Here is a 14161-nt window from a genome sequence, read left to right as displayed (position 1 = left end):
TGCTCACTGTGTTTCAGTAACCTCCGCCAGGCCCTCCTACGGGCGCATGGATCGTAGAATTCGGCAGAAAAGGGAACAATTAGCCAGTAGAGTCAGTCCACGGTGAAGATCACATTTTGTCCGCGAAGGCCTGCAAATGAAACCCTGGCAACTAGGGGGCCCAAACCCACACCACTTCTTCATTACGTCACAAGCTATCTGCCACCAAAAAAATCAAGACCATAGCACATTCAGGTCAAGAGATACAAAAATGGAATTTCTGCTGCAGTACCAAAGTCACATACCAGGGGGCCCAAAATCGACCTTGAAAATATCATCGTAATCTATCAAGAGGTTCTTGAGTTATGCTGACTGCAGTAGTGCGGAAACACAAACAGACAAACAGACACATAGGCACACCCAAAACTATATCTCCATTTTTCATGGAGATAAATATTCTTCCTATAGCCGGCGTAGTTAGTATGGTAGAGACTAGTGTTTCAGACTCCACGTTTAAGTGCAATGACACCGTGACACGGGGCACCACTACGTAGCTACGCGCATGCGCCCGACATTTCTCAAATAGTTACACATTAACCATAACCGTAACCTTTGGCACTACGTACTAGTTACATGAACGTACCTGACACAGACGGTGCGTAGAGCTACTGAAGTCAAGGTAAGAAACACTTTCACAGCAAAATTTGTAAAACGTTTGCTTGTGTGCCTTTTCACAATTTGAAACCCTGAAAGACAGATACATTCTTTTCTTTCAGGGACAGTTTTTTGTCTCTTGCTTCATACATGTCGTCTTGCAAACATTTAGCGACCTTCATGTATTTTAGAAATAAAGTACATAAAGTCGTACTTTGACGTTTTCTTGTCCTGAGCTCTTCTTAAGGACAGACGAATTTATATCCTTACAATGTAGCGTAAATAAGAAAGTAAACAGACAAACTGTCGTAAAATTTGGCTATATTCTGGTCACACATAGTTTATGAACAGTGCAGTGAGAAGATATATTTTGCTGTCTCATTGTCATGTCAGGAATACATTTTGCCGTCTCATTTACGCAAATAACAGTTAAACCTTGCGCTCGTAAGCATGACTCTGCAATTTGAGTCAATGGAAGTACATGTATGGTCATTGCGTACAAATAAAAAGTATGCTACATATTCTACGTTGCACTCTTGGATTTGATCTTTTAACTACCAGTCCAGCGAGGGCTCTTCGATTACAAATTGAGGGGAAAAAGACGAATAGTGGAGGGTGACAAATAAAGTAGAAGACGCGACCAAGTCCAATAACTGCGCATGTATATCAGGTCTCTGTGGACTAAAAGAACAGTAGAAAATGGCCAATAGGGGTATGATGTATTCGTTGATTTGATTTTATTGATTTATTTGGCTGTAGAAGAGAAATAGTACAGATAGAGCTACCCAACTAGCCGAAGTCTATTGCAAAGGGTTAGCCTGGCAACTGCACAATATACAAAGTTCGATTAAAAACTATCGCAAAGCACATATTTGAAATGTTGACGTCTAAAAATACGACTAGAATATAGGAGCTGGGCGGCCAAAGGCTGTGTACTACTGTGTACTACTCTTACCGGTTGGCCAACTATATTTTTCAGTCAAAAGAATGACTCAAGAATGGCTTGGTGGATTGGTTTCATATTGGTGTGTTGGTAGGGTGTGACAACAACCGGAAATGATTAGATTTTGGGGCCCCTAGCGGCTTCCCTTGGTACTGCATCGTAACTTCCGGGTTCTATATATCGTTTCCATGCTATGGTCACGATGTTTGGCTCGGAAAGAAGTGACATGAGTTTGGGCCCCCAGTGGCGAGTGCAGGAATTGCAGGGGCGTTTTTGATAAAGTCCCGCTGGTGTTGGATATATATTTTTATCCAGTTGCTTGAGTAAGTATTTTTGGCGTATATCTTTAAATTGCTTGCTTTAAACCAAGAAGTCTGCGGTTCTTTGTTTGCTAGGTTTTTACAGCTTTCAACAACCCGTCATACTTACAAAAGCAGCCATGTCGACCTACAAGGAGCGAGGGGTCATATTTCCAGTTGACATTGTGCCACGTCCCAACCTGGACCTCGTGAAAAACTTTGACATCAGAGACGACGACATTATAATGATCACCTACCCCAAAACTGGTGAGTATTTGTATGTTTACATGACATCTAAAGTATTTGACAACAATACGTCTTTCCAGTCATTACGTAAGGCCACGATTATATGGGTGACATCCGCGCGTTTTTCGTCCGTTCAAAAGGTTTTCGGACATACCATAAATTATGCAAAGCAGCTGCAAAATGTCGTAGAATGCCAATTCCAAAGTCAAAGAAGATGATGTGAAAGAACAAAAATGAAGAATCTATTATTTGATATACCATAATCAGTGTTTAATTTTTGTTCATCCTTCCTGACCACGTAGATTTCCATAATGCAGGCAACGTTTTATGCCAAACTTCTTGTTTTATTCGCACGCTCGAACCAGTTTTGAGGTTATCGGATGATGTCATCCATAGGATCAAATCAACATGTCCGAATATCGAGATTTTACCGTCTTTCAGAAAACGATCACATTGGTGAAGTTGTTTGTTGAATACTTCCAGGCACTTGGTGGACCCATCAAATAGTGAAACAGATTCTGGCGTCAGAGGGAGTTAAGGATGAGAAGTATTTGGGAGACTTCCCCAACCTCATCGAGTTCAGCATACCTGGAAAAGGCCCTCTGGCGAAATTGTTCAAAACTGCACCGTCCCCTCGGGTACTGGCCACGCACGTACCAGTGGAATTCCTGCCGTCGGGTTTGCTCGGTTCGAAGGCTAAGGTACGTAGGGAACCCGTTTCGTAGTAGTGTACTATTGAGGTATCGTGCAGAAAAGACAGCAATGGGCTTGTAGCCTGGCAATGCTGTCATCCAAAGATAACTGCATGTTACGTTTAAGAGCGCTGTAAAAACCCTCATTAGAAAACTTCTACCAAAACATATCACGATAATTGTTTTGCCCATATGGTATCCTCTCATGTCGGCACCGCTAATTGTGTATATAAATTAACGACCCTGGCGTACCGGACTGAGATCCGTCCTTCTCGCTACCTTTTAGGGCTGGCAATCCGTCACCAGCCAATCACGTCGTCTCCTACGGTCAAGAGGCAATGTGATTGGCTGATATTGACTTACACTGTTGTTGAAAGGAAAGTTACGAGCCAATCAGCTTGCCTCTTGGCCATAGGCGACGACGTGATTGGCTGATGACGGCTTGCCAGCGTTAATAAGGTTAAGAAGGACGGATCTCAGACCGGTACGACAGGGTCGTTGCTTGATACACACAAGCGGTGGGTCTTGCGTGGCAAGATGCATTATGTTATATCTAATTTTTCTCTTCCCATTTTTATTACATTAGATAGTTGTGGTGATGAGGAATCCGAAGGATACTGCAGTCTCGACCTACCACTTCTGGCAGAAAGTTCCCGAAGTGAAGACCCCCGAGTCATGGGAGAGCTTCCTTGAACAGTTCCTTGCTGGTGATTGTACGTACACAGTCGCTCGTTCTCATTTAAATGTACACATTTTGTAAGTTACGTTACCGTTTGAAGTGAGACGTTCCTGACATTAGGATATGCCGCAGATAAGGTGCCAAACTGTAGTTTTATGACTTTTTTGGCTTTTAAAAACGACAGTTTGACACCTTATATTTGGCATATCTTAATGTCAGGAACGTCTTACTTCAAACGGTAAAAGAAGTTATAAAATGTTTACATTTCAATGAGAACGAGCGAATATGTTAAATCTGAAGGCATATTTCTCTTTTTATAAATATCTAAATATTTCGCAATGAAGAAACGTGTTCAGATCATACAATATAGGGGACATTATGTGTTTTGACCTAAAATACAGGTAAACAAACGTGTTAGGTTAACCCCTTTTCAAAAGTTGATATCAGAACAGGTAAGGTTAACATGCGAGTCCTGTCGAAAACTATTTCTACATTGCCTCTAAAAGTTCAAAATGGCTGACAACAATCATAAGTATATACCAGGTTGGAAAGACTTTTTCATACATGCTTTTTACATGTAGGTCCATGGGGCCCTTTCTACGACCACGCCCTGGGGTACTGGAAGCTTAAGGACAGTCACAACATCCTCTTCCTTAAGTATGAAGATATGAAAAAGGTTTGTAGCAAAAAGGCCTGTATGATATTACAGTGCTAAACTTTCTTCCAACATAAAGGTATTCACAGATTAAATTTTCAACCACCACTGTCGCCTTCTTCAGGATCAATAATGACCAATCACTGCCGAACGTAAACTCGTGAGAGTTACAGACCCGTGACTTTATTGACACGTCATTACGGATACTTGACGTCAGCAATTGGTCAAACGTGCCAGGAAGTTTATAACGCCTCCGTTGAGTGATGGCTGGAGTACCCTGATCCTGAAGAAGGCGGCAGTGGTCGTCGAAAATTTGATCCGTGAATAGCTTAGTGGGAAGAAAGTTTAGCACTGCATTACCATTACTAACAACGCAGATGAGCTTCCATGATAAAAAGGCCTTTATACTATAAGCAGCAGGTAAAGAAGTCATCCTCAACTGAGGTGAAGCATATCATGTTGCTTTAGAAAGTAGCCAGCAAACGTGCACTACGAACAAAGTGACTAGTATTGCAGGAATACAAAATAAGCATCTGGCCATGGAACGGACTAGTAAGTTTAATTATGGAGTAAATTATCTCCCTGAAGCTGCGGCACGTTGAAGACCTCGCTATAGCTACGGCCGATCGATTTGACGGAGCGCTCAACGAATTTCATCGATAAATATTTCTTTTACGTTTTCTGTTTTTAGGTCTGCGCTTGGATTCAAGCGTCATTTTGAAAGATATTACTAGTAATCCAATGCTATGTTTTGTTCTCCCTTTTACCGCTCCCGTGCTCTTACCGCTCCCGGTGCTCAAATCACGCGCGCTCGCGCCAGATTGAGCTCTCGCGAGAGCAGATTCAAAATGGCGCCGGAGTTTGGAAAGGGGTCTAATAATGACAATAAGCTAGTTCGGAGTTGCTACTACGCATGTGCAGTGTCAAAGGTGAAGGCCCCCGCGACGAAAACAAGACCCGTCTGGGCGTTGTTATGCAAATCTAGACACTGTTTCCGTCGCGGGGGCCTTCACCTTTGACACTGCACATGCGTAGTAGCAACTCCGAACTAGCTTATTCATTGCTCATGATCAATTGCAACCTATTTCCACAGGACCTGCCGGCGGAAGTGAAGAAGCTCGCTACCTTCCTGGGAAGGCCGTTGAGTGAAGAAGCGGTGCAGGCTGTGGTCGGCGCAACTCAGTTCGACTCCATGAAAAAAAATGTGGGAGACAAACACGGTCTTTGGACAAGGAAGGGTTTGTGTCAAACGCTTTGTTTATAGCATGTAGCCTAGGAGAATACTAGTACTGGAATATTTGTAGATTCTATAATTGATATTCCTCGAAGACTTCTCTACCCCTAACACAAGTTGTTCAAAGTATGGAAATCTTATCTTATCTTAGCAAAGCAGGCTGTTGCAGCATTCACTTATATGTAATGTAAATGAGGCCCTCATTTGCATGATGTACGTGTGATAATGTCCACATTTACTTGAGTTCCAAATGCCACAAGAATGAAATTCCGATTATTTGTTATGAAATTATAGCATTTTCTCATTAATCATGCAAATTAGGTCTTCATTTGCTTAATCGATATATAGCGATATTCCTCTCTCTCTCACTGCAAAATCAGATATTGATATACATAATTGACATATGATTATGTACATCACCATTTGATCTACCTACTTACCAAAAATCAAGTTGATCCGTCAACCCCTTCTCGAGTTATTTCAAAGTCTGAAATAAGATGGGCTCCTACGGTTCCAAAAAAAGCCGCTAGGGGGCCCAAACCTGCACGGCTAAGTCTCCTTCCCTATAGCTTTCTAGCACTCAAAAATCATGACCATAGCATAGGGAACTGATACTCGAATGCATGTTTTTTAGGGAGCAGTACCTTAGAAAGTCGCTAAGGGGCCAAAAATCTAATCATTCATAGCTCTCATCCACCCAGCCATTCTCGAGTTATCGTGTTCAGACAGACAGGCTGACAGACAGACAGACAGACAGGCTGACAGACAGACAGACAGACAGACAGACAGACAGACAGACAGACAGAAGGACTGGTAGGGCCAATGATCATACCTATATGCTTGAAGTTAGTATTCTATCATCATTTTTCTTTTGCCCAGGAGTCATCGGAGACTGGAAGAACTCCTTCAGCGACGAACAGAGCCGAGCTTTTGATGACCAGTACCGAGAGAGGCTGTCCAACACTGGGCTGGAATTTGAATTCGAATAAATCAGTTAACAGCGAAATCAGTTGAAACAGTCAGACATTTCAGACAGCATCCGCTATATTTCGTTAGTAACTAAGGAAAGAACTGACAGAACCATGATATGTTAATTAATGAAGTGCAGACAATTTCAGATGGTTCAATAGAATAGTAAGTCAAGACAATTAGCTCTTGTTGTTTTAGGAGCTAATGTTGTTCGTCGGGGTTGGGGGTTAGAGCGTTATTCCAAGTGCCTGAAATTTCGACGCGTAGACCTCCTTTCCTGTTGAGGGTGGGATTGTACATCCTCTCATATATTGCTTCTCTAACGCCCCCCGTTCGAACTAGCGGGATTCACGACCTAGGATATCTGTGGATTCAAGATTGAATGAGTGTCCCTAGTTGTGTTGTCTTATCCAGTTGCTTGAGTAACTATTTTTGGCGCATCTTATTACCTTCATCAACGAGTGAAATTAGAAGGGGGCGCTTTTGAGGCACCGTAGGCAACTTTTAAGTCGTACAACGTCTGAACTTGATCTAACAACAATTTTTTTTTCATAGTGCGTACGTGAGTTTATCGATCGTTTATCGTGTTGCCATGCAACGGGTTTCTGACAGGCATATCGGATCAAATTCAGTAATGTATTTTGTAATCTTTATAAAAGGTCATAGTCCTGTGCATGTAGAAATAAAGTATGCTAGTTAGCATTTTGAGCTTGTGGCACTTTCGCGCGCGCGTGTGTGCATATGTATGTGTGTTTCTCTGTTTGTTTGAAAAAATGTAGGAATTGTTTTGGTTTGTCAGTCTGTATGTATGTGTGAGTGTTTGTTTTGTGTGTGTGTGTGTGTGTGTGTGTGTGTGTGTGTGTGTGTGTGTGTGTGTGTGTGTGTGTGTGTGTGTGTGTGTGTGTGTGTGTGTTTGTGTGTGTGTGTGTTCCCGGATATTTGTGGTCAGCATAATTCAAGAAGTTTTGGATGGAATTTGATACATGTATTGGGCAGACGAAGGTCAAAGTGTGGGTGATGAGATTTTCTGATAATTTCTTGTTCCCAGGTCCATGTATAAATTAATTTACACAAAAATACAGCAATCTGCGATGTTTTCTCATCAAAACATTCTGTATACGTATTTCTGTAGATTTCACCCTTATCTGTATTCTGGTGTATTCCGATAAATAGGCGGACCCACTCAAAAACGTTCGCCCTTCAATTAGCCAGTGTGACGGAGTCACTTGAGATAACTTAGGAAGGCCCGTTAGGTCTGAAGATAGAACAAAGTAGGTCAGTTTAGTCAGTCGGGGAGAATACCATATGAGAGAAGGACGTCTTATAATAATAATATCGGGTGTATTTGCAGCCAGTGCCACAGGCAGGTACCCAATGTGTAGGGTAATGAGGCTGTTTAACGTGTTCGAGGCACCTCCTCGAGCACGGGACCCCCGTTTTACGTCCCTCCCGGAAGACGATTTCGTGGAAAGCTTCGTGAGGCTACAGCAATCCGAACGTCCTTGGTTGGTCTCCCATCCAAGCACTGTCCGGACCGCGCGTTTCTTAACTTCCGAGATCGAGGGATCGGGTGTATCCAACGCGCCACGCGGCCGTAGCTATTAAACCAGCAAAGAAGAAAGTCTGACAAGTAACGGCGTTCCCTGACAGCCAGGCTGACATCCAAAGTGGCAAGTATACCGGCTAGACTGGTCACCACCGGCTAGCTACGCGCATGCGCCTGACATTTTTTTAAAGCAATTACACATTATATGCATAACCTTTGGCCCTTTACGCAACCTTTGACCCTGCCTGCCTTACACAGACGGTATCTAGAGCTACTGAACTCAAGGTAAGAAATACTTTTGCCGAAAATTTGGTATGAAACCTTTCTTTTAAGTGCGCGCCTTTTCACAGTTGAAAACGTCAAGACACATACATTCTTATTTTATTTCTGAGACAATTTTGATTCTCTTGATTTATGCATGTCTTCTTGTAAAAATGTAGCGACCTACATTCTAAAGATAAAGTAAACAAAGTTCTTCTTTGACATTTTCTTGGCTTGGGCTCCCCCTACTCGTAGTGGACAGACGATTTTACATCATTACAATGTAGCGTAAAAAAGACTTTTCCAAAATATAAAGTAGACGCCATGATTGTTGTAAAATTTGGCTATATTCCGGTCACATAATTACAGTTTATGAACAGTGCGGTACGTATATGTATATTGTGGTCTCGCCGTACGGTAGAGACTCAGGTATTGTGCCGTCTCATTTATGTAAATAACAATTGACCTTTGTCCTTGCAAACGTGACTCTGCAATTTTAGCCTATGGCAGTATGGATGTCACGTACAGACAAAGAATATACTATATTCTTCCACGTTGCACTCTTTACAGGTTTGCGTAGCAAAACCTTTGTTGGATCCGTTGGCGTGTGTTGTGGCCGCCATCTTGAATAATGACGTCACAGGGTCACCATACCATTTTATTGGGAGGGGTGTTTTAGGGGTCGCTAGCGTTCTCTCTATTTTTAACAAATCGGCACACAACTATCACACATTCACCTTAAATAAAAAGAAAAATTCAATACCAATTCATATTCATAAAAAGACCCCGTAATCGCTAAACTAACATAGCAAACCTGAAGTATATGTGGCACAAATACTTAACTCTAGTTGATTTTAATTTTCAACTGCCCCTCGCGATCGGTTGAAAGAGCTGTTCAAATATGCCAATATGAATCGGTATGCAGAATTGCAAAAGTGAGATAACAAGAAAAATGGTGAGGATGACAAATAAATAAGAAGGGAGAATGGTATCATTTCTGATGTTTATTTCATCAATAACCGATGATAAAATTGTATTGATTCTGAATGTCTATCGCTCGTTCTCATTTATATGTACACATTTTGTAACTTCCGTTATCGTTTGAAGTAAGATGTTCCTGACATTATAAGATTTTAATTTTCGTCTTCATGACGACTTAAAACTTTTCTGGCTTTTAAAAACGCCAGTTTGGCACCTTATATGGGGCATATCTTAATGTCAGAAACGTCTTGCTTCAGACGGTAACGGGAGTTACAAAATGTGTACATTTTAATGAGAACAAAGTACAAGCGATATGTAGAAACTGCATGCTTTAAACCAAGTCCGCAGTTCTCTGTTTGCTACATTCTATAGCTTCCAACAATCTACATACTCAAGGAAGCAGCCATGTCGACACCGAACTACTACAAGGAGGGCGGGATCACGTTTCCTGGTGACATTGTGCCACGTTCCAACCTGGAACTCGTGAAAAACTTTGATATCAGAGACGACGACATAATGATTATCACCTACCCCAAGACTGGTGAGTATTGGTACGCCGATAAGATAAGAAATTTAGCCACAATACTTTTGTCTAGCTAGTCATCTCCAAGTTGTGTGTTGCGTAACGGCAGGGTTTTCGGCCCAGAACCCAGCGGCCCCGGGTGCGAATCCCCTGACGCCACCGATCTTGTGCCCTTGGGAAAAGGCACTTTGCACGACTTTTCTCACTCCACCCAAGTGTAAAAACGGGTATATTATGTGTGTGGGTCACGACGTCAGCAATAGCTGCCTGTGTCCCTCGTGTATTGCACTGTTGCGATTCTAATAAAATCAAATCAAGTGTCGAGATATTACTGTATTTCAGAAAATGATCGTTTTGCTGAAATGATATGTCTTATGGTTCCAGGCACTTGGTGGACCCATCAAATAGTGAAACAGATTCTGGCGTCAGAGGGAGTTAAGGATGAGACGTACTTGACAGACGTTGCCAACCTTATCGAGTTCTCCATACCTCAAAAGGGGGGCGCTCTGGCGGAATTGTTCAAAACTGCACCGTCCCCTCGGCTACTGGCAACGCACGTGCCAGTGGAATTCCTCCCGTCTGGATTACTCGGTTCGAAGGCTAAGGTAGGGGACGCATTGGGTAGCATTTTACAAAATTTGAATTTTGAGTTTTTGTTCAGCAAATAATCAAATTAAAGACAGCAAAATCCAATGAATTTATCTCGTTCCCTAGATTTTGTAGAAGTTTGTAAAAGTTTTGTAGGAGTTGGTAAAAAGTTTTGTAGAAGTTTGTAAAAGTTTTGTACAAGTTTGTAAAAGTCCAATCAGATACTCCCCCTACTGTTGTTGGAGGAAAAGATACCAGCCAATCACCTTGCCTCTTTACCGTAGGCGGCGACGTGATTGGCTGGTGACAGCTTACCAGCGCTAACGCAGCGAGAAGGACGGATCTCAGTCCGGTACGCCAGGGTCGCTTATTGATAGACACAAGCCTCGCGTGACAAAACTCATCATGTCATATCTAATTTTATTTCTTTCCATTTTTCATATCAGATAGTCGTGGTTATGAGGAATCCCAAGGACACTGCAGTCTCGTCCTTCCACTTCTACAAGAAAGTTCCCCAATTGAAGACCCCCGAGTCATGGGAGAGCTTCCTTGGAGAGTTCCTTGCCGGCGATTGTACGTATGTCTTCAAATCCATTTCGCAATTAAGACAAATTTTCAGATGTAAGAGTCGGATCATACATTATTAGGAACAGTATGTGTTTTGACCGCAAAATAGCGTTAACAACACTAAGCTTTTTAAAAGTTGTCATCAAAATAGGTAAGGTTCCGTCTATAACTATCTGTACATTGTTTCTACACAATAATAAGCATCAGATTTATATAAAAAAGTTTTTCCATGCCTTTTCACATGTAGGTCCGTGGGGCCCTTTCTACGACCATGTCTTGGGGTACTGGAAGCTTAAGGACAACCACAACATCCTCTTCCTTAAGTATGAAGATATGAAAAAGGTATTTTGTCGTCAAAAATCTCGGGTTGATGGATCGTCATAGATAGCTTCAGTGATGATAAAGATAATCAGAGGACAATAACAAATCGTGATCTAATTTCCGTGATCAAGGAAGACAGTACTAGTTCATAATTCCAATGCGTTCCATGATAGGACTATTCAAACATGTGACATATATAACTGGGAAAGAGAGAAACACCGACAGATATAGATTACGCAAATGAAGACCGAATTTGCTTAATCAATGATTAAAAAGTACAATTCCACAGACGGTAAATGACGGAAATTGCATACATTCAGCATTAGAAATTAATCGTAAATCGTTCATCGTTAAACCTAAATCATGTAAATCAGGACCTCATTTGCATAACTGATAAAGAAAAGCTTGAACAGCCTTCTCTACATCTGTTCAGATAAGATGTCATTCTTCTGTTATTTTGGTGGAGAGGATGATCACCTGATGCAATTTATGCAAATGACGACCTTATTTGCGTAATCAATGACGCGTCAGTCGTAAAGGCTAACATCATATCATTTGGCGAAGGTATGAGGTGGTGGAACTTATCTTGACAATGAAATTAATTGCTCAAATACCACCAGGTGTAAAAAAAAACGAGTATGTTATGTGCGGGTCGCAACACCAGCAATAGCTACCTGTGTCCCATGTGTATTGTACTGTTGCAATTCTAATAAAATCAAAATCAAATCAAATCACATTTTCACAGGACCTGCCGGCAGAAGTGAAGAAACTCGCCACCTTCCTTGGAAGACCGTTGAGTGAAGAAGCGGTGCAGGCTGTGGTCGGCGCAACTCAGTTCGACTCAATGAAAAAAAATGTGGGAGACAAACACGGTCTTTGGACAAGGAAGGGTTTGTGTCAAACGCTTTGTTTATAGGGCAAGAGAATACTGGAATATTTGTCGTTCAACTTAAACATATTGGCATGTGTTAACCGTTAAAGTCGTTTCAAACTCTTCAACGAAGCATAGAGAAAAATTCGAATGTTTGTTGTCAAAAGACATTGATATGCTGTTATCTTGAAATTACTTTGCTTAAAACTGCATTAAACTGTCTATTCAGACCATTGATTCTTTCGTAATTACCACAACAAAGAACGTCTAAACTTGTTCTCATTTAAATGTACACATTTTGTAACTTACGTTACCGTTTAAAGTAAGAAGTTCCTGACATTAAGATCTGCCACAAATAAAGTGCCAAACTGTCATTTTTATGACGACTTGAAAATTTTATGGCTTTTTAAAAACGACAGTTTGGCACCTTATATAGGGCATATCTTCATTAATGTCAGAAACGTCTAACTTCAAACGGTAACGGAAGTTACAAAATGTGTACATTTTGAAATGAGAACGAAGCGCTAACAAATTTTATTTGCTCTCTGTCACTACACGTAAGGAGGCTAATAAATCTAAATCAATCAACATAACGGATATGGATATCACTTGTATTACCACGCGTACGGTAACTAGGAAATGGTGATCTTAAAGGCAACCAAAGCAATGTTAGGGCCCTAAAAATATACCTAGAAAATATGCAAATGAAGACCTGATTTACATAATTAGTTAGAAACGACTATATTTCTACACTGGTGAATGACTTCAAACTTGTGGCATTTGGAATACTAGTATACGTCAATGTGAATGTGAACATCGTTGAATATAAATCATCGAAATTAGATGATAAATGCTAGAATAACCTTCTTTGTTAAAGGCAACCAAAGCAATATTAGGGACCAAAAAATGGAAATTTAAAAAATGCTGAAATCTTTATGGCAGTGACCGTTTACTACCACTGTTTAGCACATAAGCGTAAGAACTTCATACTTTCAAAACCTCGCAAAAACGAGCCGTACAATGATCCCCTTAGTTTCGCGACCCTACAAAAACCCTGGCGACGATTTTCAGTAAGTTGTCACATCACCGTGAACTACGTCGTATTTTTGCATCATGGATGAAGCTATACATTGTGATAGTGTTGGTTGAACTAATCATGAATAGAAATGGCTAAATAAGTTGACTTTGAAAATCCGATTTCGGGCCCTAATATTGCTTCGGTTTCCTTTAAGGATTATGCAACACCTGTAGCACATGTGCGTGCTTAGAGTTTAAGTATTCTATTTTTCTTTTGTCCAGGAGTCATCGGAGACTGGAAGAACTCCTTCAGTGACGAACAGAGTAGAGCTTTTGATGACCAGTACCGGGAGAGGCTGTCCAACACGGGGCTGAAGTTTGATTTCGAGTAATACGACACGAATAAAGTATTTTTCATATGATACGTTGATTAGGAAAGTCAAGAACTGCTAACGGTAAACAAGGAGGTAAGCCTCCTTGCTGTAAACGGTAATTTTCTTTGTCAATAAAGACAAAAATGAAAGATACTGGTCAACTGGTCTGTGAATTGTGTCGAAATACTTCTGAAGTGTTTTACATATCAAATTTTAATGGCTGTCATTTATCATATCCGACTGTGTATCACAGAGATTTTATTATCATACCAGGAAGGTCCTATAACCTCCTCGATCATACGAACTTCACAATGTGTGCACCAAGCATGTGTGTGTGTTGTCTGTCTGTGTTTGCTCTAAAGCGAGACAGAGGAAATGTATTAAACGTTAACTTGAGAATGTTGGGACAACCGTTCAGATCTGCCGTCACCCTTTTGTTGCACGTGCGTGTGCGTCTGTTTCTTTGTTTTGTTTATTACTTTCAGGCAAGGCAGTCGGGAAATCTTGATTCTAAACGTTAGCTTTCACTTAGTTTCAGTATCTTCTGTAGCACTTAATTGGTGTTTGAAACAATATTTTTCTCAAAATTTCCGTCATTTTCTTGTCTTTTTACAACATGACAATGTGTAATTATTTCGATGATATTGTTTCTCATTAAAGATCTTGTAACAGCGCACTCTGTGCTATAAAAGCCGCCCCTTTCCGCTTTCGTCGTTAAATAACGCCATAAGCAAAATACGATCCGTCTCCGGATTTGGCCAA

At 41.1% G+C, this 14161-nt stretch overlaps 2 protein-coding genes across 2 annotated transcripts; both read left to right on the top strand.

Annotated features, from left to right (window-relative positions):
* The first annotated feature begins 30 nt into the window (after positions 1-30).
* Positions 31-6873, top strand: LOC136437969 (sulfotransferase 6B1-like). Its single transcript, XM_066432574.1, has 7 exons — positions 31-658; positions 1972-2142; positions 2605-2822; positions 3400-3526; positions 4074-4168; positions 5241-5385; positions 6261-6873. The coding sequence occupies exons 2-7, from the start codon at positions 2016-2018 to the stop codon at positions 6368-6370; spliced, it is 822 nt and encodes a 273-aa protein (XP_066288671.1). The 5' UTR covers positions 31-658; positions 1972-2015; the 3' UTR covers positions 6371-6873.
* A 1205-nt stretch (positions 6874-8078) lies between these two features.
* On the top strand, positions 8079-13417 carry LOC136438268 (sulfotransferase 6B1-like). The gene is made up of 7 exons (XM_066433032.1): positions 8079-8181; positions 9511-9679; positions 10046-10266; positions 10696-10822; positions 11064-11158; positions 11883-12027; positions 13308-13417. The coding sequence occupies exons 2-7, from the start codon at positions 9544-9546 to the stop codon at positions 13415-13417; spliced, it is 834 nt and encodes a 277-aa protein (XP_066289129.1). The 5' UTR covers positions 8079-8181; positions 9511-9543.
* The last annotated feature ends 744 nt before the right edge of the window (positions 13418-14161 follow it).

The sequence above is a fragment of the Branchiostoma lanceolatum genome, chromosome 7 (assembly GCF_035083965.1).
Source record: "Branchiostoma lanceolatum isolate klBraLanc5 chromosome 7, klBraLanc5.hap2, whole genome shotgun sequence".
In the NCBI taxonomy this organism is placed as follows: Eukaryota; Metazoa; Chordata; class Leptocardii; order Amphioxiformes; family Branchiostomatidae; genus Branchiostoma; species Branchiostoma lanceolatum.
Note: the sequence above shows the minus strand (reverse complement) of the source record. Positions and strands in the feature narration are given on the sequence as shown.